Here is a 25,490-nt window from a genome sequence, read left to right on the forward strand (position 1 = left end):
ACCCTATAAACAATTTAGTATAATTAATTGGTATATGTAAGCTTTTTCCCAATCAAATGGTACCTCGTCAGATATTCCCCACATAGCCTACAATAACTTCCGTGAACCGACTTCACTGTAACTTTACATAAATTATATTTGTACAGTCTGCTGTCGTGAAAGTTTATAGTTAGAGAAATTCAAAGTCCAGCTGTCTGCCGTCCAGCCTCTCCCACCCCTCACTGGGGACAATTCCGGGAGGAAAACGAAAAAGGGGTGAGTTGTCTTGTTACCTGTGTGTGTGTTTCGCCATCTCTCACGCTCTCACTCACACACCATATGGATAGGGATGTGTATGCTCAGCTCACTGAATGGTGTTTGTCATGGATGTTAAACACACACACACACACACACACACACACACACACACACACACACACAGAGGCATGTAGGTCATCCGGTCCCATGAACACATGAGTGTCAGCTATCAGCAGGTCTTATGTGGCACTTCCTGTCAGGATGGATTGAATTTTGAAGCTGGTTTCACTTCCTCCCTGCCTCCAATGGCCTCATCATGGGAATACAGTGTGTGTGTGTGTTTGTATGTTTCTGTGAGTCTGCAACTACACAGTGTATAATGGTTCCCTGGTTCCCAAACACTGGGTCGGGAGACTCTGGACCCATTTTAATGTGTCACTTTATTTTTTTTGCTTTCGGCATCATGTTTTTAATATTATTTCAAAACATTTTCAAAAAATGTTTTCCAAAAAAGGAAACATTTATAGTACTATAGACGAATAACAGTTTTAGTCCAAATGTCATTCTGACACCTCCACGAAAAGGCCTAGTTGTCCTGATCCCTTCGTGTATACATTATGGATAATTAGTGTGGACTGATATTAAACTGTTATTCGTCTGTAGTACTCTAGAAATTCAATGTTTTCTTTCTTTTTTTTCTTTTCCTGGGCAAACGTAAAATTTCTCTTTTGGGTCTTGAGCTAAAAAGTTTGGGAACCACTGGCATATTGTGTATGACACTGCATACTGTTTATACTGTATGGTACTAGAGAATGTGTGTTTGTCAGTGTATACAGAGTGGGAGTATAGAGTGTGTTTACTGTACGTAAGGACAACATACTTTGTGTGTATGTTGGTGAGTGTATACAGATGTGTGTGTAATTAACCAGGCGTTCCTATTTTGGGCACGTTGTTTATAGGTGAAGAAACGTTTAAAAAAAAAGTTCATATATATTTTTTTATTTTCAGAAAAAAGCAGATCTATAAGCTAAATAGGACTTGTTACTGGTTAAGTTGAGTACCTAATGTAATGTTATGTCTGTCTGTCTTCTGTCTCAGGCCACAAAACAGTTCCTGGAGGAGATCAACAAGTGGACCAGTCAGCATGGAGTCTCTCCTCTGTCCTGGGATCTCGCTGTCAAGTTCCTCATGGCTCGCAAATTCGATGTCCTGCGAGCCATTGAGCTCTTCCACAGCTACAGGGTACTGTGTGTGTGTGTGTGTGTGTGTGTGTGTGTGTGTGTGTGTGTGTGTGTGTGTGTGTGTGTGTGTGTGTGTGTGTGTGTGTGTGTGTGTGTGTGTGTGTGTGTGTGTGTGTGTGTGTGTGTGTGTGACTGTGTGATTGACTGTGTGTGTGTGTGTGTGTGTAAGATATCCGTCTTTGTAAATCAAATTTGAGTTCAGGGAAGTAAAGAGTAAATAGATAAACCAGGAACAGACAAGGCTCTTACAGGTATCCCAGCATGCATCTCTTTCTATCAGTTGGAGAGAAGCCGGTCCAGTTACAGATGACCAAAGCAGATGTAGCATGCACTCACGCACAGACGCACACACACACACACACACACACACACACACACACACACACACATTTTCTATGATCTGCATGCAACTTAAGATTCTCCCTCAGGCAAATCTCATTGCCATTATTTCACTGAGCCCTATTTAACACTACGGTACATGGAATAATTGTCCTGAGTACAGGCCAGGTTCACCCTTTTAGTTATACAGTATGTGAGATTGCGTGAGTGATCATGTGAAATGTCCCTTTTTTAACATGGTATTTCTATTTAGAACTGTTACAACTATACGTTGTTCTACCTTTCAAGCCAGGAACGCCTCTGTGTCATTTTAGTTGTTGCTATATATATCATTAGCAATTTTCCTTTTTTTTTTTTGGAATAAAAGTTTTTCAGAAAACTTTAAAGGGCATTTTTATAATGGGCAGTTTGATGTGAATATAATCTGTTTATACTGAGCGGTGAATTGAAATCTACAGAGCTCAGTAGCTCCCTCCATCCATCTTCAACCGCTTAGTCAGGTCGTGGGGGCAACAGCTCCACCAGAGAGCTCCAGACTTCCCTCTCCTCCAGGAAGGGAATCGACCTGAGGGTCGATTATACAAATGCCTTCAACAGTTTTCTGGAAAACTTATGTTTCTATGGCAGTCATTCTCAAACATTTTCATGTCAAGGACCCCCAAAATTATGTAATTGGCCACCGACCCCCATCTGAAAATATTTTGTTCCAGGGACCCCCCCCCCCCCCCTTAACTCAAAGATTTGAGTTAAAAATGTTCGCTCTGAAATAATATATATTCAAATATTCGTGCCACATTTTCACATTTTTTTTTTTTTTGCTAAAGTAAAACATAATGCTTAAAACACCAAAAGGGGTTCCCGTCCTGAATGGGTTAAAGGGATATTTCACTCATACATACTTAAAAACCTCCAGTGACTGACTATGACAGTTTGAAATATTTTATGAGGCAACTTGGTGACTCCAAGATGAACTTCAATTCAAACTCACAAAGTCAAGCTGAGTTAATTGGTGTAAAACTGTCTAGTATGAACAGACCTTATCTTTCTCTCCGACACCGTTTCCCTCTCAGCTTTCCTAATGTCTGTCTCCTATACACGGGTTTCCAGTGTCCCATGATGCCTTGCATACATTCTGGGCATCACTTCCTGTTCTCAGTCATCCGTGTCAGTCAATAATAATGTGGGAACACAACCTGACATGAATCAAAAAGGGTCATCAGTCTCATCACATTAGTCTGCCTACTTACCCTAAATATCTCCTTCCTCACAGCTGATTCAAATGAATGATCAATGGCTCTTGAGACTTGCTCTTTAGCAGTAGCCTAACTCCTGACTCCATTCAGTTGAGTCAGCTGTGTGAAGGGATATCTTGTACTGGTAGGCTAGTGTAAGTAGGCAGACAGACTAATATGACCCTTTTTTCCTGTCAGGTTGTGTTCCCACATTATTGTTGACTCAAATGAATTGAATGACATCATCATTTTAGTGCACTCGAGATCTGCCACACAAGCCGCTTGTGTCTCTGTAGCTCATTGCCACACCAAGTCCATTCACAGTCAGTCCTGTGTCCCTACTTGGAAAGTTGGAACATCTGGAAATGTGAGTGGTCTTGTTCCTCTTCCTCTTCTCCACAGAAGAATATCCAAAATGACCTGGTCTTTTTTTTGTCCTGCAAAGCATAGTCAGAATTTGTCAGAATCTTCTTTGTGCCACAACAACTGAGATGGAAGGGATGCCACCTTAAATCTGAGCTTTAGTGGGATGGTTCCTCCATGAATGGTTCTGGACAAGCATGAGAAGTCTTGTGTATGTTCCGTCAAGACAATCCCGAATGACAACAGGAAGGGATGCCCATAATTCACACATCGCCTTTTCCCCAGCAAGATCCTTAGGTAACTTGTGCCAGGCCCATCTCTCAGCTTTCCAGCTGTCTGTTTCCCCTGGCCTACAACAGTGTCTCAGCCTTCCTACTGCCTGTCTCTCCTACACTGTATCCTGATCAATTGCCCCTGAAAATAAATAACTTGTTGCTGTTATTTTTGCGGAATATTAACAATTGCAATGCAAACACAAATGCAAAGCAGATACGCAATACATTTGTGTAGCTCGCTTTTACAGTGTTTTCTTTTCCAGTCTTCAGACATTTTCCAAAAGTGAAGGCTGAACATGCACCTCTGGCAACATGTTTGTGACATTATTATTATTTCTGGAACATAGACAGCTGGAACTGGTGAGCTGCATGGGACACGATGCATAACGTACAGGCTGCATTGTTGTGGGTTCAAATCCAGTTCACAACACTGGATACAATGATTCCTCTGTCGTTCTCTCACACTTAATCTCTCTCCCTTGCGCTCCCCTAACTTTCACTCTCTCGTCTTTCCTGTTTCTTTCCTGTTTTTTACCCTACTTGACCTGCTATCTTGTAAAGGCAAAATGCCACAAGTGTCTTCTTAAATAAGCAACTAGAACAAAGGATCTGGGTTAATAATAATAAAATAAAATTAAAGGAGCCATGAAAATGCAACCATAGCTACAGGCCGAGGCGGTATATTATTATCATCTTAACACCATCCTGGAACTGAACATTTAACTTCATATTACCTTTTAGTTAAATCTTAATTCTTAAATAAAAATCGAATCATGTGGATCTCGGGATCCTCATGGAAACGGCGTGGCTCCAATGTGGAATTTGGACTTCAGGCAGACCTTCTGGGAGGTCCGACTTCTATGACAGATAGGATATGACTGAATTTGGGCAATGTTTCAGCCCAATCTGAGTCCCTGAAGACTTCCATTTTGAAATTGAAGTTAAATATTTGCAAAAAATTATAAATCATGTGTGAAAAACATTAGAGGTATTCTGTGGCCTACTGGCACTGATCAGTCCAGCTGTTTGAGAGATTAGCTCCAGACAGACACACAGAGCAACCTTCTTATAGACAGCTAGCCTCTTTCAGAGCGACAACATATGAATCAGAACGTGTTCATTGTGTGTGTGTGTGTGTGTGTGTGTGTGTGTGTGTGTGTGTGTGTGTGTGTGTGTGTGTGTGTGTGTGTGTGTGTGTGTGTGTGTGTGTGTGTGTGTGTGTCTGTGTGTGTGTGTGTGTCTGTGTCTGTGTTTTTTATTTTCAGGAGACTCGTCTAAAGGAGGGCATCGTCAGACTAGAACCACAGGAAGAACCTCTACGATCAGAACTGCTCAGCGGAAAGTTTACTGTACTGGTAAGTGCGTGCGAGAGTGTGTTTGAGCGCATCCGCCTTTGTTCTTCTATAACTGTGAAGAACAGAATGCGTATAGAAAGATGAGCAATATCCTGAGTGGAGACATTTTGCTGGACCCCCTTTCAAGAGGGTTAATGACTAGCTCACAATTTTAAAATTCCAATCCTATGTTGGTGTGCATCTGGTGTTTGCCCTTGGTCCGTTTCCCAAATTCCAGTCCTTAGTGGCTCGTATCAGAAGTCATGTGTTTACCTGAGTGGTTCTCAACCAGTGGGTTCCGGGGACCACCAGTGGTCCTTGAGGGGGTTCCAGCTAAATGATGACCCTTATTTATAGATATTTAACTCTTAAGAGTGTAAAATTAAACGTGTTTCATTATACACTCTCGAGAGTTCAATTATTGTTTAACATCTTCATTACCTAATTAACAAGAAGTCTACACAATTAGAGAATGTAGAATAATTGTTATTTTGATCAATGTTTCCCTGTTATCTTTCCTATGGTACCACATCAATACGAAATGGAATTGTGCGAAAATATTATCCAACAATAACAAAATAGTCTTGGGTCAGAGAGGTTAAATTTCAACAAGTGGTGGTCCGTGGCTTAAATGGCGAATACTTTATGGACTGAAAAGGGTTGAAAAGTGGTACATGCTGGTGCTTCCTCTGGCAATGGCATGTCCACACACCTCCTGCAGCAGAATGACATACTGTGGTACCAGTTCTCCTGAATCTCTGCAGTATCCAGTACCTGGTAACCAGTACCTGGTTACCTGGATGGATCATGTTGCAGAGACAATGCCACTTAACCACTTAAACCCTTTATACTTAATTGACCGGAGTCCCCCAGGGGTCTGTACTAGTAGGCCCTCTCCTTTATTCCCTTTACGCCAAAAATAGCATGCTCACAATGCCTGTGGTTGTGAAGCATTTAGATCTGTCATTGATGGCGAATGTTTGCCCCATGATAGGGATGCTAGGGTTTATGTGGTTAAACCTTTAATTGGAATATACAGAACCACACATTTTGACAGATCCATGGAACCTAATGCTCATTTAAATAACTACGATTACATCAGCACTATGTAGGAAATGATTCCTCTGGAACAGTCTAGTTGTGTATGAATGAGTGAAGAATTGATTGAATGAACGATCAATTCATTTATTGACGTGAGTTCCTCAAGTCGAGGGTCCTTCCCTCTGCCAGATCAAATTGGTCTTAGTCAGCCACATTGCATCCAAGTTAACGCACGCACGCACGCACATGCACACACAGGACCAGTATTCCAAAATGAAAACCACACACACTTGTTATATTATATGTGTAGCACTATTTATTTGTTTATTGTTGTTTTTTAGTTTGATTTTGTCTATATATTTTTGTTGTTATTGCTGCCTTATACTATCATCTTGAAACTATCTCCCTCGCCACCCCCCCCCCCCCCCATTATGAAATCAGAACCCCATACCCCCAGTCCACTGTATTAGAAAGTCCACTATAGTAACACCAATAATTGTACACACACACACACACGCAAACTCGCAAAGCACACACACATGCAAAGAACACACATGTACGTATGTGCTTGCGTGCAAACGCACAAACCCATGCGTCACAATAACCTTCACTTTTAAGTAAAAAGCCAAAGTTCACCTTCTCTCTCCCTCCCCTCTCAGTGTCCTTGGCTGTCAGACCACAGTGTCATGGATAGTGCTTCCTCTGATGTGACGTTGTTCTTCTCAGACCTCAGCAGCAGGCTTCACATCCTGTCTGAAGTATTTTTAGTCCCTGTGCCAGAGAACAGGGAATTATTTGCTTACAAAGGAAGCTTCCGGAATATCCTCTCTTTGAGGCTTGGCTGGACTTGAATAAACAGTGACATAAGTGCTTCTAATATAGACCCTGTTTATTAACTTACAGGATGGCATTGCAACATGCTGACCACTGAAAGAATACACATTTATACTTTTGTTGTGCTGCTGCTTACTTTGGGCAAGGTACTTTTAAACATTTATTATTTCGGTTTATATTGTGTATTTTGCCCTCCTACTAAAAGGTTAAGATTTTGGTGATTTGTTGTATTTATTTCATAGGTACGATGTAGTATTGAAGTGTAATTTTATTTCTGCCTCTTGGTCAGTTCCCACTTGTAAAAGAGAAGCAGTCTCAATTTACTGGTTAAATAAAGGTTAAAACAAATAAAATAAAATAAACTACTTGTATAATGTTATAGCCTAATACTCACCCTTAGATTAATACACTTAAAGGAGTAGTTCACCCAAAAAATGAACATTATTCCTGTGGTCCTAGATTAAGAAACATGAAAGAGAAATGCTACAGATGCTTTTGTTTAAGTTAATGTAATGGGTATGATTTTTATGTAAAATATCACTAGTATATATTCATTTGTTTGTACTTTTTTTTAACTAAATTGTTACCGTATTTTTAAGTCCTGTGGACATGTGTTAAAAACTAGCACTCGTGCTAATACACTGTATAGCACTCGTGCTAATACACTGTAAGCAACACATCTACAAATTGTACAATTGTGCAATGTGATTGTGATGTACATAACAGTTGACAGACATGAATACGGGAAAATACATTTTCAAATGTAGACCGCCTCAAAGCAATTGTTGAGTTGAAGAGGAAGATGTTGTGAGAGAGGACCTGATTCAGGGTGAGAGAAGGGGATGTGGTCTGTCGTGTACTGTTTAAATGCCATGAAATCAATAACAAAACGATAACAGATGTAGCCTGTGATATCATAATAACCACACAGATGTGGTAAACATCCCTGGTTCTCTGCTGTGTCATGGAGACAATGAGCTGGGAAACCTGGCCTGTTTCTGACAGATTTTCTCTTCCCGGTAACTTATAGACAGGCAAACTGTGGCAGCGTGCCAGCATCCTGTCTCTGAACTCATTAGCATGAAGTCTGTTATCTCCTCCATAGCAGTTCCTTGTCAACATTGTTGTATACGACCAAGAAACACTTAGTGGAGACGAAATATTAAAGCCTCTTTGGGAACAGACTTTGCTGGGCCCTGACTCGTTTATTAAAATAATTCATGAAGAACTGCGCCCCCCTGTGGTAATTTTACTCCCCCAATGTTGGTGCTGACCCCAATTTTCTTCAGATAAACAACAAACTACTAACCAGCCTCAGACTGTTGCAGCTAAAATTGCTCGTCAATCAATCAGTTACAATTCTTTATGTGGAACACATTTAATGCCCGACTAAAAGCATGCTGAAAGCAGACTGACAAATAATTAATAAAATGGAAAAAGTTATCATTATTAGTATTCGACAAGTATACAAGAATAATATCATGTTGGGCTGCTTTCCTGTCCCAAATCTAAACCACTACACATGAACTACCAACTGATACTGAGGGGTTGATCTAATCCAGCACTCTCACAGATCAATAATGTGTTGGTTCACTACACACAGCAACTGACGAGGAATCCATTTGTCTCCATTAGAGCGAAAGCGGACAGCCTTCCATGTTGTAGAACAAAGACAAAACAATGCTTCTTCCTCTAATTTCAACATGGTAAAGCGGTCCCATGTGACTCATTATGTTTGTAACCTATGAATCTTTCTGCATTCACTTTCATTTGGTTTCTGTGGTTCTGTTGACTTTAGCAGCTAGCGTGTGATGTGTTTTTGGGCTGCAACTAATGCTTGTTTTAATCATTTCTCATTGTAATGAGAAACTTTTCATTTTACATTATTATTATTATTCTTTTTGTAAACTAAGCAAAATCAAGTGCACCTTGAGGGGGTTCCTGGTGGTCCCCAGCTAAATGATGGGAGAGTTGGTTACCACCTTAATTATTTGATCTTTAAGTCTTGAGAGGGTCAAATGAGACGGGTCCATTTGGTTTCCTTTTACACTTTCAAGAGTTAAATTATTGCACATCCGTATTACTGGAATGTAGAAGAATTGTTATTTTGATCAACGTTTTCCTGTTATCTCTCCTAATGGTACCACAGCAATACAGCATGGAATTGTGGACACAATCTTATCCAACAATCTCAAAATATTATTTTAGTTTTCAAATTGTGGTCCGTGGCTCAAATGCCGAATAAACATTAATATGAAAAGGGTTGAAAACCAAACCAATGTGTTCATCTCTAACGCGTTGTGTTGCAGGGTGTGAGGGACCCGTCGGGGGCTTCCATTGCTCTGTACACGGCAAAGCTCCACCACCCCACCAAGACTGGCAACCACGTGGTCCTCCAGGCTCTCTTCTACCTCCTGGACAGAGCTGTGGAGAGGTGAACAACACTGTCTGGCACTTTTTGGCTATTGATTTTCCGAAACGTGTATAAAAAAACATTACACTAAATATGTAATGTGTGAGTTTTTCTGGCGAACGGGCTGCGGGATTGCAGCCTAACGTGTACTACCAGACATGACAAAAATAACAGATCTACAAGCTCTCAACGTGCTGCAGCCTGAGCCTGTGCCCAGGGATAGGTGTTGTAGCAAAACATTTTGAATAGAATTATTAGAGCTGGGACTCGATTAAAAAAAATAATCTAATTAATCAGAGGCTTTGCGATTAATTAATCTAGATTAATCGCATTTTAATCGCATATCAATATTCAACCCGAGAACAGCGAGAAACCTTTTTTTTAAATGTTTTTTGGTATCCCAGTGAATCAACGAATAGTGACTACAGGATACCACTCATTTTCAACATTTTACTGTCATTAATATACCTGTTGTGGAAATAATAATAAAAAGTCACCCCATTCTGTGTTGCCTGGAACTGGAGGTCTGAAAAAAAAATAGTAACAGTAACAAGTACATCTCAGTGACATCACAAAGCTGTACTTACTTCATATTGTTACTGTTTTTTGTCAGACCTCCAGTTCTAGGCAACACAAAATGGGGTGACTTTTTATTATTTCCAGTTTTCAGTACTATAGAAAAGCGCCCAGTGAGAAACGTTCCGCGGTGAAAAAAAAGGTGCGATTAATTTATCTGTAGTTAATCGCGATTAATTTTTCTGTAGTTAATTAATCTAAATTAATCGCAATTAGTCCCGGCCCTAAGAATTATACCATTCTATATTCTATGCTTTATTGTTGCTACACTGCCTGTCTTTGGGCATTTCCCATAGGAGTAAGAGACTCATTATTGTGCTGAATGATTGTTTATATAGGCCTAACAATTGGGTTAAATATTCTGGGAAAATAATTGGAAATTCATTGGTAAAAATGTGCGGGCAGACCTTGTATATTTGTTTATGTACCAAGCTGTGAACAACACTGTCTGAAAACACTTTTATTATGGCGATATCAAGGTTCACTTTATTTGTCATTTCACATGTTTGCACATAACGGAAATCGTACTCCGGACCCAGCATATACCGTACTCGGGACCAGTGTATATTAAAACCATTAAATATATAGTTTTGTTGACGGGCAGATGTTTGAACCTGCAAGGCATCTCTGCCTGACGCATCTCCGCTAGGAGAGGTTTTAAAGGTAAATCTCAATCTCATTGCAATTTGTATTGCATTATGGTAGTTCAGACAGGCAGGCAGGCACAGATTAGATTAAGCCTTTCTTCTTCTTTATATTCCTTTGCATCTGTTATGTTATGGAAAGAATGTCTTTGTATTAGAATGTATTTGTTACTATGGAATAAACGTTTTGTCACTCTTTTACTTGCAGACACTCTTCAGTTGTGTCTTAATAACCACTTGAACCCCAGCATCCATATTCAGGGGAGAACATTAGCCAAAGAAAATAGCAGATCTACAAGCTCACAACGTGTTACAAGCTTGTAGCTATTTAGCGGTACAGTTACAACTCTATGTTTTACTAAGTAGGCCTATAGAGGGTTCAAGCCAAGGGGTTAAGCCTTGACAGCTCTATTCTGTCCTCACAGCTTTGAGACTCAGAGGAATGGCCTGGTGTTCATATACGACATGGCTGGCTCCAACTACACCAACTTTGAGCTGGACCTCAGCAAGAAGATCCTCAACTTACTCAAGGTTCAAAAACCAGGGCAGCATTTCACACGCAAACACACAGTACATTAAAACTTCTGGCTTTAGTCCAGGCTCTAATTGGGGGTCTTAATTATCAATTCATCACTTGGAATGGAAACTAGCAGTACACTTCTACACATTATGGGCACATTTTGTATGGTTCAAACGTCAGTAGTTTCAAGGGCATTGTTGTTTATATTCTTAATTATGAGGATCATAATTATGTATAATAGGATGAACATGCTGAATTAATCTCCCCTTGTTTATCCCCAGTTGACCATACAAATATTAGATGATCGTTGGTAGTATATCACCAAATAAAAAACCAGTATGAAAACCTGTGTGTGTGTTCTCCGTTTTGTCCACCAGGGGGCGTTCCCAGCCAGGTTGAAGAAGGTTCTGATTGTTGGAGCCCCAGTTTGGTTCAGAGTTCCCTACAACCTCCTCAGTCTGCTGCTCAAAGAGAAACTCAGAGAGCGGGTGAGGAACCGGAGGGGGGGCTAGATGTCTCATGTTTCTATTAACTGACGTTTCTTATTTCCTGAATGATTGTTTGATTGAATAGTTTATTCAGTAAAATGTTAAATGTAAAAACGGTAACAGAGTACAGTCAAACACTTATTTCAAAAGGGATAGCAACAAAACAAAGTCCTTGCGCTCCATTTAGGCCCTATGCAATCAATTCATAGACATGAAAACACTATGTACAGAGTGGGGAAAAGCACATTTAGACCGGGAACCCCTACAGGTAACTTAACTAATACCATATATGGCCACATGCAGCCCGACCTTCACTTCAGTTCACAGGTTAATATCGAATACTCGTATTTCAGCTGTTACAATTCCAAACATAGCCCGCTTTAATTACTTCAGTCTATATTAGTAGCTTTTAATGAATAGTATTAAAATGTTATTGTCTTTTTTTATATCCAAAGTATTTATATAGTAGATTGCTACTTTTGTGTGACATAGAATGATGTATAGTGGCCCGCTCCCTCATCAAAGTTACCCACCCCTGAACTATACCGTTCAATCAGGGAACACGTTTTGGGGTTGTTGTTGCTATGTACAGTATATAGCAACATACTTACAACAACAACATGTCATTTTTGAATACATATTTGAAGTTTAAAAAAAAGTTTTTAGAATCGGCCTCGGGTCTACATGGGTTAAGCTCAATTATAGGTGGAATTGAGGGAAAAGTTATACAGTGTGGATTTTACTGCTTCAACTGACTACAGTGACAAACGGTAATGATTGAACATCCATCCATTCTTCTGTAACGTTTTCCTCTCTCTGTCCCTTCCGCTGTCCAGGTCCAGATGGTAAAGACGGCAGACCTGCGTCACCACCTGCCCAGGGACTGTCTCCCCCAACATCTGGGAGGCCTGCTGGTCCTGGACGACCCCGGCAATAGAAACCAGCAGCTCCTGTCTGGGCAGAATGGCCGCACCGTCGACCCTGTGGACGAGTTGGCGGTGGTGCGGGGAATCCCCGCCTCGCTGTCGGATGATGGCATGTCCATACACCCCGCTGGGGCCCCCACGGACGGGGCTTTGAGGCCCCAGGAGCTGCTGGCTCAACTGGGCAGGCTCCAGAGGTCCGGGATCCACACGGAGTATGACGAGATGAGGAGAGAACCTCCGCCGGGAACCTTCCACGCCGCCCTGTGAGTCTTGATGGCAGCGCAAACACGGAGCACTTCACTGCCATGTTTGGCCTTGTTCTTACCCAAGTCATTTCACTTGGTTATCTTCCTCAGAATTCCCACTGCTCGTTGTAGAGCCACAGAACACTTTAAAAGAAATGTCAAAGCAAAAGTAAATAAATAATCTAAAGTGCCACTTGGACTCTGTGCCACTTACTATACAGTACATTCAAGACTCACATTAGTGGCACCTTCCATACATTAGAAGCAGCAGCACATTAGAAGCAGCAGCACTTAACCCATTCTGACCTGAGATCAGATTCATACAAGGTTTCCGCCGGACACACACTGGTCTGATGAACCCATTCTGACATGAGATCAGATTCTAAAAATGTCAGTCGTTCTTCGATTTTTCAAAAAATAGCAGACCTACAAGCTCATATCGCGCCACTCGGTGGCGCGATATGAGTTTGTAGATCTGCTATTTTTAAATAGCTAAAGCATAACATGATGCTGACACCAAAATGGGTGCCCGTTCAGAATGGGTTAAGAGACAGGGCCACTGCTGACCATCTGGGTACCCTATGCTGCGCATAATATCTTTGTGGTACCCCCCCACCCCAAGCGCCGTGTTTCGGCATGCAGATCGGCTACTTTGCCATTTTATTCGTCCTAATGTTGGTGCTAACTAACACATTAACTCACTGCCAGACCAGGCGGGGAAGAGGGGCCAGATCCACATGGGCACGCATGCAACTCGAGAATGCACGCACGGACGCTTTTTATTAGTTAAGCGGCAAAGACGCGCAAAGAAAAATATTATTATTATGAGGATGGGCTTGTAGCTTCTGGTGCCCCCTCGGCGTGGTGCCCTACCAGTGATCATAAGTAACCATGTTAGCTTGTGATGATTTTTTTTGTGAAAAGTAATTTTTGCCACAGTTCTGGGGGTCCTGAGAACCACTAGTATTAGTGGACATATATAAGTATATAAGATAATATAAGATTTGTAATAATTATAAGATTTGTTTTGGTGCTTTTTGACTATCGATAGTCAAAAATCGATAGGAATACAACAGGAAACGGGGAGAGAGATGGGGGGGGGGGGGGGGGGAGACGCGAGTGACTAATTCCCATACTAGTTGCCGTGCAATCCCCGGCTCACCCACCCACCTCCCCGCTCCTCTGGCCGTGACCATGCGACAGACTGTATCAAATATGAATGACTATTGACTATCGTAGTCACTCGCGGGCCATACAGTGTCATACATATTCTGAAGAAAAAGATAATCCAAAATTTGCCACGGACACATTTGTAAACATGAAAAGCAACAATATTAGAACGGTGATTATCTGTTAGAAATGTCAATGTTTGACACTCTCTTCTCTGTATCTCAACCTAATGGAATACAACACAATAGTCTTCATGGTGAGGTCCATTCATCTCAAATCATGTAATCATGTCTTAATATTTAACATCATTCACACCAGATGTCAAATGTGAGTTATAGAGCTGTTCTTCATGCATGATGATGCTGTTCAGACATATTTTTTCTAGACTTTCACTGTCTGCTTGTTTGTGTCCAGAGCTGTGTGCAATCAGGACAGGAATCGTTATGGAGACGTACTGTGCCTTGACCAGACAAGGGTTCGCTTGAAAGCCAGAAAGAATGAGGTCAGTTTCCACTTGAAGTCGTTGTATGTACCGTAGGTTGTGTGTGTGTGTGTGTGTGTGTGTGTGTGTGTGTGTGTGTGTGTGTGTGTGTGTGTGTGTGTGTGTGTGTGTGTGTGTGTGTGTGTGTGTGTGTGTGTGTGTGTGTGTGTGTGTGTGTGTCAAAGATATTAGTGACCTTGTCGCACTAAAGTTACACTTCTGTTGTGGGTAATATAACATGAAAATGGCTTTTCACTTCACACAAAATTAAGTACTAGGAAACGTTTTTAATCTGTACAGTATTTTGACAGAATGTGCTTTGTTTTCATTTGTTTATCAGCTAAAAGTGTAATTTGTAGACCTGTTTAATGAGAATGAATGGAATGGCTCACAGCACAGACCCATGGTGAAAGCAGTTTCCCTGAAGGTGTTTAGTAAACAAATTTTTATATTCTTGTTGTGTAGAAAAAAAAGAGAAAAAAAAGATTTTTTTTTCTCACATTATTGTTAGTTTGTATGACTCAAGTTCATCTGAATAATGTCTTGCTATGGGCCAACTCTTGTATATCTGCGGGGGGATTCTGCATAGCATTCCCTGATTTTGCTACATTTAGGGAGCATCATTAAGAGCGGAGCCATTTGTTGCAATAAATGGTTAAATGGAATGGAATTACTTTGTGAATGGTCCTGACTGAATTACTGTTAAATTGTGTTTACTAGACACATTCAGGGTTGTAATTATTTTTGACTTATATCTTGATGAACGGGTAGCTTTAGGACCAAGGTTCTACCAAAGTTCAACATCACTGTAAAAACACTGAATATGTTACATAAATGTCCTCCATGACAATAAGGACGGTGGCTTTTCATTCTGAAGTCCCACATTTCACTCACTAAGGAATACCTGTTCCTTGTGTAGTTCCGACTGACAGTTTTGCGAAAGCAAGGTGGAACTTGCAGAGTTGAAGGAATGTGGTGTGGTTTCTATCCCAAGATGATCATCTTTCATTGTATTGCACACGCTTTATTGTCGACGAGAAGCAACGTTGAATACCCTGGATGTTAAAGCCTTCTCTGTATTTATTATGCAATTGTGTTTTGTTTTGTTTTTTCCTTTTTTTACATTAATCTACTGCTTGCAGTCATTATTGACTAGCCACCCAGCTTTGTGTTTTATATAAATTCTAAATTAAATTGGTATGTCATGCACAGTACTGTATGTGCCATAGACTAGAATTTAGAATATGTAATAGTTCCCTCTAGTGTGCATGCAAATGTATTTTTAATTAACGTAACACTAGTTAGGACATAGTAGCAGCCCCAATAGCTCAACATAATTATGTTGTCATCCACAGAAGTCAGATTATATCAACGCTAGCTTCATGGACGGCTACAAACAGAAGAACGCATACATTGGTACTCAAGGTACGAGATTCAACCTCTACTCTTTCTTTACACTAGGGCTGAGAGTAGAGAATTAAATGTAATTACTTTAATCTCAGGTTATCTCAAGAGGACAAGAAAATGGATCCTTACATTATTTTATACATCTTGAAAGAATGGATGACACATAATGGGTAGTTGTACATTATCAGATTAATTGAATATGATGGACCCCAATGGGTTATAAATCCTGTTAATAAAGTATTCAATCACACTTTTTGCAAGAAACCTCTTAAATGCACTAGGACTAGGCAACTAATTTAAACTAACTATTTCCTGTAGGTCCACTGGAGAAGACCTACAATGACTTCTGGCGAATGACCTGGGAACAAAACGCCTTGGTCATTGTCATGACAACCAGGTAAACGGTCTCTGAAAATAAGGACAGTTCTAATTCACTCTTTAGCTCATTACATAATGTAAGTAAAGTAACCACATCAGGTGCTATACAATTCATCCTATACAGTACAAGACAACTGTTTTACGCCGTTGCTCTGTAGGCCATTTTCTTTCCATGCCATGTAAATGCGCACAACATAGTTGCGTTCTATGCCCGGCCCCCTCTAAACTCAAAACGTGACGTGCTGGCACAGAATCCCGATCCGCCATTTTTTTTGACACTCTGGAGCTCCTTCGGTGCTGCTAGAAGCGCTAATATGCTAACCACAGGGCATCGAAGATTTTTCATTTCAAGATTTTTCATGGGCCTAATTGCCCATCCAGGCGAGGGTGGAGAAAAGATTCGGCCACCATTGCGGAATGAAATCTTCTCCTATGGAAACAACACCCACCTACGGTTATGGAAGTGAGGGTCATCTTTACCCAGAAAATGTCAAAATGGTCAAGACAAGGGCACAAATTGACACTTTGAAAAAGGTTTTCGAACCGTCATGGGCATGGAAAGAGTAATTATGTGAAAACTGCTTAACTCTCTGTGTGTGTGTGTGTGTGTGTGTGTGTGTGTGTGTGTGTGTGTGTGTGTGTGTGTGTGTGTGTGTGTGTGTGTGTGTGTGTGTGTGTGTGTGTGTGTGTGTGTGTGTGTGTGTGTGTGTGTGTGTGTGTGTGTGTTTCAGGACAGATGAAGGTGGCAGAAGGAAGTGTGGTCAGTATTGGCCCCTGGAGGAGGGGGGTCAGGAGGTTTACGGACACATTGCCGTGGTCAACCAGCGGGTAGAGCACCACTCCCATTACAACCACACCAGCCTGGAGCTGCACAACACTGAGGTAGCGTAGCGCTGACCGCCCTGACAATGGATGGATGGGCCACTGTTTGACCCTGAGCATGTGCCAACAAGCTGTCCCTAGTTTGATGCTGCAGAACTGAAAAAGAAAAGTTGAATGGCGAACTTTAATTCATGCAGCTAATCCAACCAACCAACTTCCCGGCCCGGGGGCCTTCTGGTGGGCCGTCAGGCTATTGCAAGTGGACCCCCAAATAATTGCCAAAACGACACATTTTAATGATATTATAGCATCAATATTAAACAATTAATGTAAAAAAGGTTATGGCATTGTTTGTGGGCCCTGATCCAGAAAAGGTTGGGAACCGGCCCAACCGGCTAGAGGCTAGCCCACTGGTTCCCAAACACTGGGTCTGGGCCATCGAGTAATAGAAGGATAGAGACCGAACTGGAGCGTTAGCCCGCTATTCATTTCAATAGAAGTTGCTCAGTGGCGTTTCGAAGCACCCGGAAGACTGCCGGAAGTACAATTATAACTCAATGGCTCGAGCGAGCGGAAGTTTAGCCTAGCCCGGACCTCAAATTTGAGGTCCGGGCTTACGCACGTGATGTCATGAACGTCCGTCCACCTCCATAAAAGTGCCAGTAGGTACTGTAGTGGCAGCTTCAACGTTGGATAGCCTTACTGGGGGCTTGGTCTGGGCCAAAGTTGGGTCACGGACCAATTGTTGTGGGTCGCTTTATTTAAATTGCTGCACATAGGGCCCTATCTTACATCAACACTGTACTTTATGAAATGTATGACAAAATACAGCTACAATCTGAATAAATTAATTATAAGGAGCACATCTATCCTCTCGGTTACTATGCCTACTGTCTCTTTACCTGTCTGTCAACATGTCTCTCCTTCTCTCTTTTGATCTGTGTGTGCGCGCAGACGTGTGAGCAGAGACAGGTGAGTCACTTCCAGTACCTGAGCTGGCCAGACTACGGCGTTCCCTCTTCTGCTATAGCGCTCTTGGACTTCCTTGTAGCCGTTAAGAGACAGCAGAAGAAGGTGGTTAAGAGCCTGGGTCCTCAGTGGACAGGGCACCCCATGGGACCCCCCATGGTGGTCCACTGCAGCGCAGGAATAGGCAGAACAGGTGAGAGCTTGCTAAGGTTAGGAATGGGACTGTTTGTTAACCTATTAAGACCAGAGGCTGATTCTACAACTTTCCGTTCTCTGAATAACCCATGTTGCTATATCAGTAGTTTTCAAACTTTTGCATGTCCAAAATGCGCCGACCACTATCTTGATCTGTTTTGTTCCAGGGACTTAGAAGAGAAAAATGAGAACCCTCAGTCTAAATAATGCAGTTTACCATGACTCACGAAGAATCACTGTAATAGAGAAATAGCCAGCAGTCCTTCTGGGACATTTATTTTATTGTGGAGCATGGACACAGACAAATCACGGACGCGTTTCGGTTTCAAGCCTATCTCAGTGTGTATTCCAGGTTCCAGGGACTGCCAGAAGCAAAGATTTCAGTTAAAATGTCTGCTTTACTATATTATATTCAAAGATTCAAAGATTTGCACACATTTTCACGATTTTTCTATAATAGCAATACAAGCTCGTTGCGCAGCATGAAGTGGCGCTCTATAGGCCGGTAAATCTGCTATTTTTCCATAGCCATCATATTAAATAATGCTTTTTAGTCTAATCTAAAATGACACAAATGCTTTACCAGTCTTTTAATTTACCTAATTCTCTCCCTAATTTTCTCACCAAACCTTGTTTTGTTTTTAAATCTTACAACATACCACTATCGCAGCCAGGCTGGACTAGGCCGATTCTCATGAAGGTGATGTGAAGTGAAAGTTAAAATGACAGGTTGCTCTCATCACACCTAAAATGGTAAATGCTCTGCATTATTCTATAGTGCCTTCATGCAAAGTGTTTCCCAACGTGCGTTAGATTCACCCACACATTCACACACAGATGGCGAAGGCATCATGCATGGGGTTGTCTCCACCCTCAACCATTTATCGGGAACAGTTGGGTTTTAGTGTCGCTGTGTCTTGCTCTAAAACCTGAAACAGACAGATGTAATACATTCAACCATTTAAAATACATTAAACCAATTAAAATCACAACCACTTCTTGTGGACTTTGATATGGTTAATATATTTCAGAATGTCTGCTGTATGGATGCTGGCTATAACTGATAATCATATTGACAGGAGACCTCTCATATTCTAGATCTAGGTAATAGATAAATAATTAACCTTCTTTGGTTTCATCGTGAGGTCAAACGAATAGCGTAAACATTGTTACTCAGAGATTCCACAGACACCTCCGGTGCAGATTTCCATTCATATGAAGAATCTTTCTGTTTGCACCAAGCCCCTGTTTTGTCTCCTAGGTACCTTCTGTGCGTTGGACATATGTCTGGCGCAGCTGCAGGACAATGGAACACTCAACATATGTCAGACAGTCAGACGCATGCGGAGCCAGCGTGCCTTCAGCATCCAGACACCTGACCAGTACTACTTCTGTCACACCGCCATCCTGGAGCACGCCCAGCGGCAGTCACTGCTCTCACCCAATCAGTGAGATTTTCCACCGCCTCCTGCCATCTTTCCTTGGTGAATCTGCGAGCCCTGAAACGTGTCCTGCAGCCAGTCGTGAACTTTCCCTCGTCCCCGTGCCCTCTGTTGTGACCAATCAGCGGTGACCTTTTCCGACCTAGCCAATCCGTGAGTCCAAAGCACAACTTGACCTGTTAACCGTCCCACTCCCAATACAATCCACTCCCTGAGTCCCTTCTGCTATGACCAATCAGCAACGAAACTTGGGAACAGGTGTCGTAACCTTCTTCAGTCCTCGAGACGGGACACAACAATGAGACAATGCTTCAGAATATTCTGCTCTACAGAGCCTAAGAGAGCAGTCACTTTCTGAACATTTCAACATATGTATGACTTAGGAAACAGAGTAGATACTGCTGTTTGCCTTACTAGAGATGTCACCGTGAACCCTAAGGATGGTACCATGTAGGATACAAAAGTGTCATTCCATTCTTGTCTGCCAGTGGTGTGAAAGTTTTCCATTTACTGTCTATCTCAGCCAGCCTGTTATTCATGATGGGACAGAGAAACAGCCTTGATTATTATTACCGTATATTTTTTTTAAGATTAGTTTATGAATGTAGTGTTCATTAGCTTTTCGTTCAGTACTCTTCTGCTTTCAATTGCGATATTTGGGATCTAAAATGTGTGAATGTGTTGCTGAGACACCCCCCACCATCACCACACTGCAACCATTTTCTGTCATTGGTAATTTGGGACAGAAAATGCCTGATGTTGTCCAGTTAAAAGTTTGTACTTTAATGTGTAGAAAATTAGTAGCTGCATAGTTATGGCTGAAAAGGTACACCTGATATGTGGCTGGATAGCATGGTCACAATGACTTTGCTATCATAAGCCTCAATTTTTGATGGGTGGGGTGGGGCAACGTTGAAGTGAAAAGTTCAAATATTGCCAATATGCCAAACTTCTATGGTTAATTGTGAAAAGGTGTCTCATACAGCTCTATTTGAGTAGATGTGCACGCCTATAAAATATTCAGTTTAAAAAGCTGTGCTCTAATCTTCGACACTCCAGCACAGATCTCCGACCTGCTTTGAATGCATTAACTATGCTCTATGCTCCATCTACAACATTCTGACACAGATTTCAGAACTTCTCAGATCGTAAAGATGGAACCTGAACATTTGAAGCTCACAGCGATTCCCCTGTCTGTCTTAAAAAGTGCAATAGACTTTATTATGATGATTTCACCCAGTCATGTGTATGCTCTTAGAGACCACCAATCTCACTGTGCTTTTGGGTTTAGTCACCATGGTGAAACTAATGGCATCAAAGCAGTAATTCTTCAGGCCTGTCATGTGATACTGGGATAACTTGTTATCGATTTGTATTAACACACACAAACACACACCATAGAAAAGTACATGAGTGACAGTTTTGGATTTGAAATTGTGTCTGTAGCTTTGTTTGAGCAAAGCAGTATGAGTTTGAAGATAAATTAATGTTAATGATAGTGTCTCCACAAGTCTCTTATAATATTCCACCTACTGTATACTAGGCAGTGTAGGCACTTAAAAGTCACATAGTGTGCACGGTGTTGTTACTTCTATGCTGTATTCTCATCTGTCTCCTATGTATAAAGGGAAGGTTATGTGTGTGTTTGTGTGCGTGCACACGCTCGTGAGTCATTTGTTGTCGCCGGGTGTTCTTTACTACAGAATTCATATTGAATTTTCTAGTGGTGAAGCTTTTTTTTTCTTTCTTATTTTTTAGTCTGCCATCCGATTTTATTAGAAATACTGTTTTCAATGACGGACATAAACACAAAAAGTGCCCTATTTTATTTTTCTATTGTATTCAAATTGGCTCTGTTTTCATACAGTTATTATTCAGCATATACAGCTATCTACATCCATTTTGTAATATTTTGTTCAGTTATAACCTGTTACTTTATCACTAGTAGTTGATTTATTATGATTGAATCAAGCTATACTGAATTAAAGACAAACTTATGTCAATGTATGCATTTGTAAAGGCTGTAATTTTGTTGACTTATCAGTACCTGTTTTTGATTTCCAGTTGACTAACATACAGACACAGAAGAGGCAAGGAATTGCTTGTGTACTACAAGTAGTGCATTAAAAATTAGAAAACTATACTGACACAATCCATCTCTCTTAAAGAGTTTGATTTACATTTTACCATTGGCAAGAGAGACTGATCTGTTGAGTCTTGTCACATTCAGATAAAATAGTGTGATTTATTTCAACTTATTAGTTCATTGTTACTCCACATTCAAAATATGAACTGTACAGCATTCTGACTGATGGTGACTAATGCCATTTATTATTATTTAGCAAAGATAATCGCCTAAAAGTTTTCAAACACCTACTCCCCACTAGCCGGTGTATCCCACACCGATACAGTACTATTGACTAACGGTGTTGACTTAGTACAAGAAAGCAGCAGAGAAGAGAACAATATAAGACCCCAGCCAACAAATGAACTGGGGAGGTAGTTCCTGCATTCAGTTTCTGTCTCTCGTGTGTGTGTTTTTTTTAATGTCAATGTCGTATACATACATTACATACACTAAGCCTTCTGTTGTCAAGATTCTAACAAAGTTAATGAGCTGCTTCCAAATTCCTCTTGCCAGCCAAATAGATTTTTTTTAAATAAAATGTGGCATTTCCCCCGCCCTTAGCCTCAATGTAATAGTTGGTTTACCTGCTAAAATGGCTGGAGGGGTAGACAGACGTGCCACCTAGTCACAGCCAAACAATAATTCACTGCATGATGTGACCACTCCTGTTTACACGTGTCACTGAAAAGAAAACTAGATCCAAACTGAGACGTTTTCACTCCTCTTCTTTCAAAGACAGGCTTTCAAACCCCCTGTTATTTCAAGGGAGACGTATGGACCACAATATAATTCTTTGGTGCAAGAAAATTACTGTTTAGTTACATACTTACATTGCAACTTCAATTCTGCCACACGCTCCTGAAACACAGATACTTTACATAGACTGTGGGACAGACCACCACAGCCTAAATGAATGGTCTTGTGGAGGAAAAAACGAATACACATTACCACGATCTGAATTGAGCCCACAGTTGGCTGAAACATTGCACCGGCAGTAAAGCTTACTGCAAGACAGTTGGTCTGTTGGCATTCCTTAATATAGTGCTGCTTGTAACACTGAGCTAATAGTCAATGCATAAAAGATGACTAATATGATGATGATGATTATTATAGTACCAAGTTAATTTTGTACTGCAGCCCAGATAAGATAACTTGGACTGTCTTTTGCAGATTTAATTATTCAGTTTGACTACATTCATTGGAATTCAAACTTGACCTACCCTAGTATTTTTTTTATTATCATCCGTGTTCACTGTTCAGACGGGATTGACAATAAAATCACAAATCACACACTACAGATAAAAACACCAAACACAATATTAGTTAAACTGTACGCTATAATTTCAGTGGGAGAACTGTAACTCATGTATGGGCAGTGGGCACACAATTACATCTAAATAACAGATATCCACCTGAACACAATGTAACAAACACAATAGTACCTCAAATTATTACACATTACACAATGTAACAAACACACATTACTTCTAAATACATCTGTCCTGAACATGTAATAAACACAAAATGACCTCTAATTACACCTGTTATATAGGCTATGGCATTCTTGTATTTTTAAGAGTGAAACACGTGCGAACATTCCAGGGCCTGTGTGTCCTCATGTTGCTTTCTTTAATTGTATTTGACGAACAGGAGGAATGGCTCTTTCTGTTTCTCTCTATCATTTGATGGTGCTTTTATTCTGCCATTTTGGCGGCTCATATTTAAAATAAAATGACGTATATTGTAGTATGCGCCAATGGCAGCGGAGGGGGGCGTCTCCAACTATTTTGTTACAAACGCGAATCCGGTCTGGACTCTGGAGTAATAACCAGTCTTTTTTCTTCTTGGGTATGTATCAGCTGCTAAAACAAAACCAATAACTGTATTTCTTAACCACGTTGAGTCACGGGATGCTGGGGGTGAGTTAGGAAGCCTTCAGTTTCCAGTTTAGAGGTTATAAATCCTCAATGGATTTTAGGGGGGGCTTGTTCGTGAAAAGGGAGTAATAGACCAAATGCAATAATAACTGGTTAATAGCTATTTAAAAACAAATCTGCATTAACCCAATGTCTTTTTCTCCCCGACTGATTGTTTTTAAAATAACATATTTGCAGTTAACCCGTTTGTAAAGAAGTAACATTTGCCTGCAGTGTTGCATGTAGGCTTGTTTGCAAATGGGATCTGTAAGGGGAGGGAGTTGTGGTGTGTGTATGTGTGCGTATGTGCAAGGCAGGTTTGGTTAGACATTTTACTCCCGAATTTTGCAAGTAAACAAAGCACATCATGTTGAAGGAACGGGACGGGACTCTCTCTTGTCAAATGTGTGGGTCATTGGGTGTTTTCTATGTTTGATCAAAGTCTATTAAGCCGAGGGTTAATGCCGCAAATTGCTGTCTCGTTTGACTTTGGCATTGTTTGGTAAGGGCAACTGGAGGATTATGCTCCGAGAATATGACGACTTGAATCGTTCTAGGGCGTTCTCATTGCCAAATATTTAAGTGACGAACCAAGAGTTGGCCTTTTAAAACATCGGTGTGTTGTTGTTTGTTTTTAAGCCTAGCGTACTGCGAGGACAGCAAGTAGACGGAGAGCAGCCGTACGTACGGGGTTAGTTGGTGCCAGCCGTGAACGACTGCATGTGTATTGTGTCAATCGTCCTACATTCGGTTGCCTCACGTTTTGTTTGCACGAAACTTGGTAGCTACGAGATGAAAAAGGTTGCTCTCTCTCTCTCCATCGCTCGCTGCACTGGGTGGGTGGCGAAGCTGTTCAAAAACAATGCCTCCATTGGTCGCACAATGCAAGAGGTGGCGTTTAGCCTTCAGTCAATGCGAATGATCCACTGAAAAGAAAGGGAATCTTCATGAATTCACTTATGAGGAAAATAGGGAATGTAAAAAATAAAAATACATTTAAAATGCAGCCACGATTTGCAACCGTGTGTGCATTCGTTGCAGCTCCCTGCTACTGCAGCTTTCGGGGCAGTTTACTGCTGCTTTATTTCTCTTCTCAGCGAGAGAAGGAATCCCGGGTTGTGTTTCTGACCCCGCCTCTCGTGGGCGGGGTCAAATGACTCTACGTCATTACCCCGCCCACTAGTGTCCTCAACCAAGATCGCATGGTTGGGGCGCTGTGATTGTCTACTATACTACTTGGTTGTCAAGGAAACCACGCATCGGGCCAGGCCATCCCATAAACAAAACCAAAAAGAGTTCTTGCAGGAAAGCGACCCACTCTGTAGCAACCATGGTAAAAAAAATAGGACAGAATAGTTTTATAATAAATTGATGCTCAACCATGCCCCGGGGAGGGGGGGACTACAGCAAACCACCTAGTAACCATAACCAACCAACCAGCCGTAAGCCAATCACAACGGGACCGTACCTAAGGGCTATGGGATGTAAAGTGGGTTATTTTGGAAGTTCCGCCTTTTGTGGAGGCTTAAGAAATCACGAATAGTGATTGGCTGCCACGCAGAGAAAGGGTGGTACCCTGAGACAGCTCTGGAAGGCAATGTATATAATCTCCACCCACAGGCACGTGTCGCCAAACAAACTCCAGGAAGTCGTTTTTAAAAAGATCATCCATTCCAAACATGTAAAATAATAACAATGGCAAAATCATAATCTATCGGCGTAACTAAAAGTATAGGGGGGTATGTTTTATGATTTTAGCATAGCTTTTATAACGGGTTTGTTTCCCAAAGTTGCTATTATTGTAATTAATCAATCAATCACTCAAAGAAAAGTACAGCAGGAAAGCCTCGGTGAGGTGAGCTATGTGCAATTTG

At 41.2% G+C, this 25,490-nt stretch overlaps 2 protein-coding genes across 3 annotated transcripts in view; both read left to right on the forward strand.

Moving 5' to 3' along the window:
* The window catches only part of ptpn9a (protein tyrosine phosphatase non-receptor type 9a), a 36,691-nt gene extending 15,118 nt beyond the window's left edge, over positions 1-21,573 (forward strand). The window contains exons 2-13 of the mRNA XM_083763890.1: positions 1,336-1,479; positions 4,953-5,042; positions 9,206-9,330; positions 10,955-11,060; positions 11,427-11,537; positions 12,374-12,726; positions 14,293-14,380; positions 15,715-15,784; positions 16,085-16,163; positions 16,876-17,026; positions 17,921-18,128; positions 19,392-21,573. Of these exons, the coding sequence (XP_083620016.1) occupies positions 1,336-1,479; positions 4,953-5,042; positions 9,206-9,330; positions 10,955-11,060; positions 11,427-11,537; positions 12,374-12,726; positions 14,293-14,380; positions 15,715-15,784; positions 16,085-16,163; positions 16,876-17,026; positions 17,921-18,128; positions 19,392-19,582 (1,716 nt within the window). The 3' untranslated portion in view covers positions 19,583-21,573. The remainder of the gene's footprint in view (positions 1-1,335; positions 1,480-4,952; positions 5,043-9,205; positions 9,331-10,954; positions 11,061-11,426; positions 11,538-12,373; positions 12,727-14,292; positions 14,381-15,714; positions 15,785-16,084; positions 16,164-16,875; positions 17,027-17,920; positions 18,129-19,391) is intronic.
* A 2,000-nt stretch (positions 21,574-23,573) lies between these two features.
* The window catches only part of sin3aa (SIN3 transcription regulator family member Aa), a 35,757-nt gene continuing 33,840 nt past the window's right edge, over positions 23,574-25,490 (forward strand). For both annotated transcript variants that reach the window (XM_083762489.1, XM_083762493.1), the window contains exon 1: positions 23,574-23,619. The gene's annotated coding sequence lies outside the window, so the exon portion shown is untranslated. The remainder of the gene's footprint in view (positions 23,620-25,490) is intronic.

This window comes from Protomyctophum parallelum (genome assembly GCF_964188405.1).
Source record: "Protomyctophum parallelum genome assembly, chromosome: 4".
Taxonomy (NCBI): Eukaryota; Metazoa; Chordata; class Actinopteri; order Myctophiformes; family Myctophidae; genus Protomyctophum; species Protomyctophum parallelum.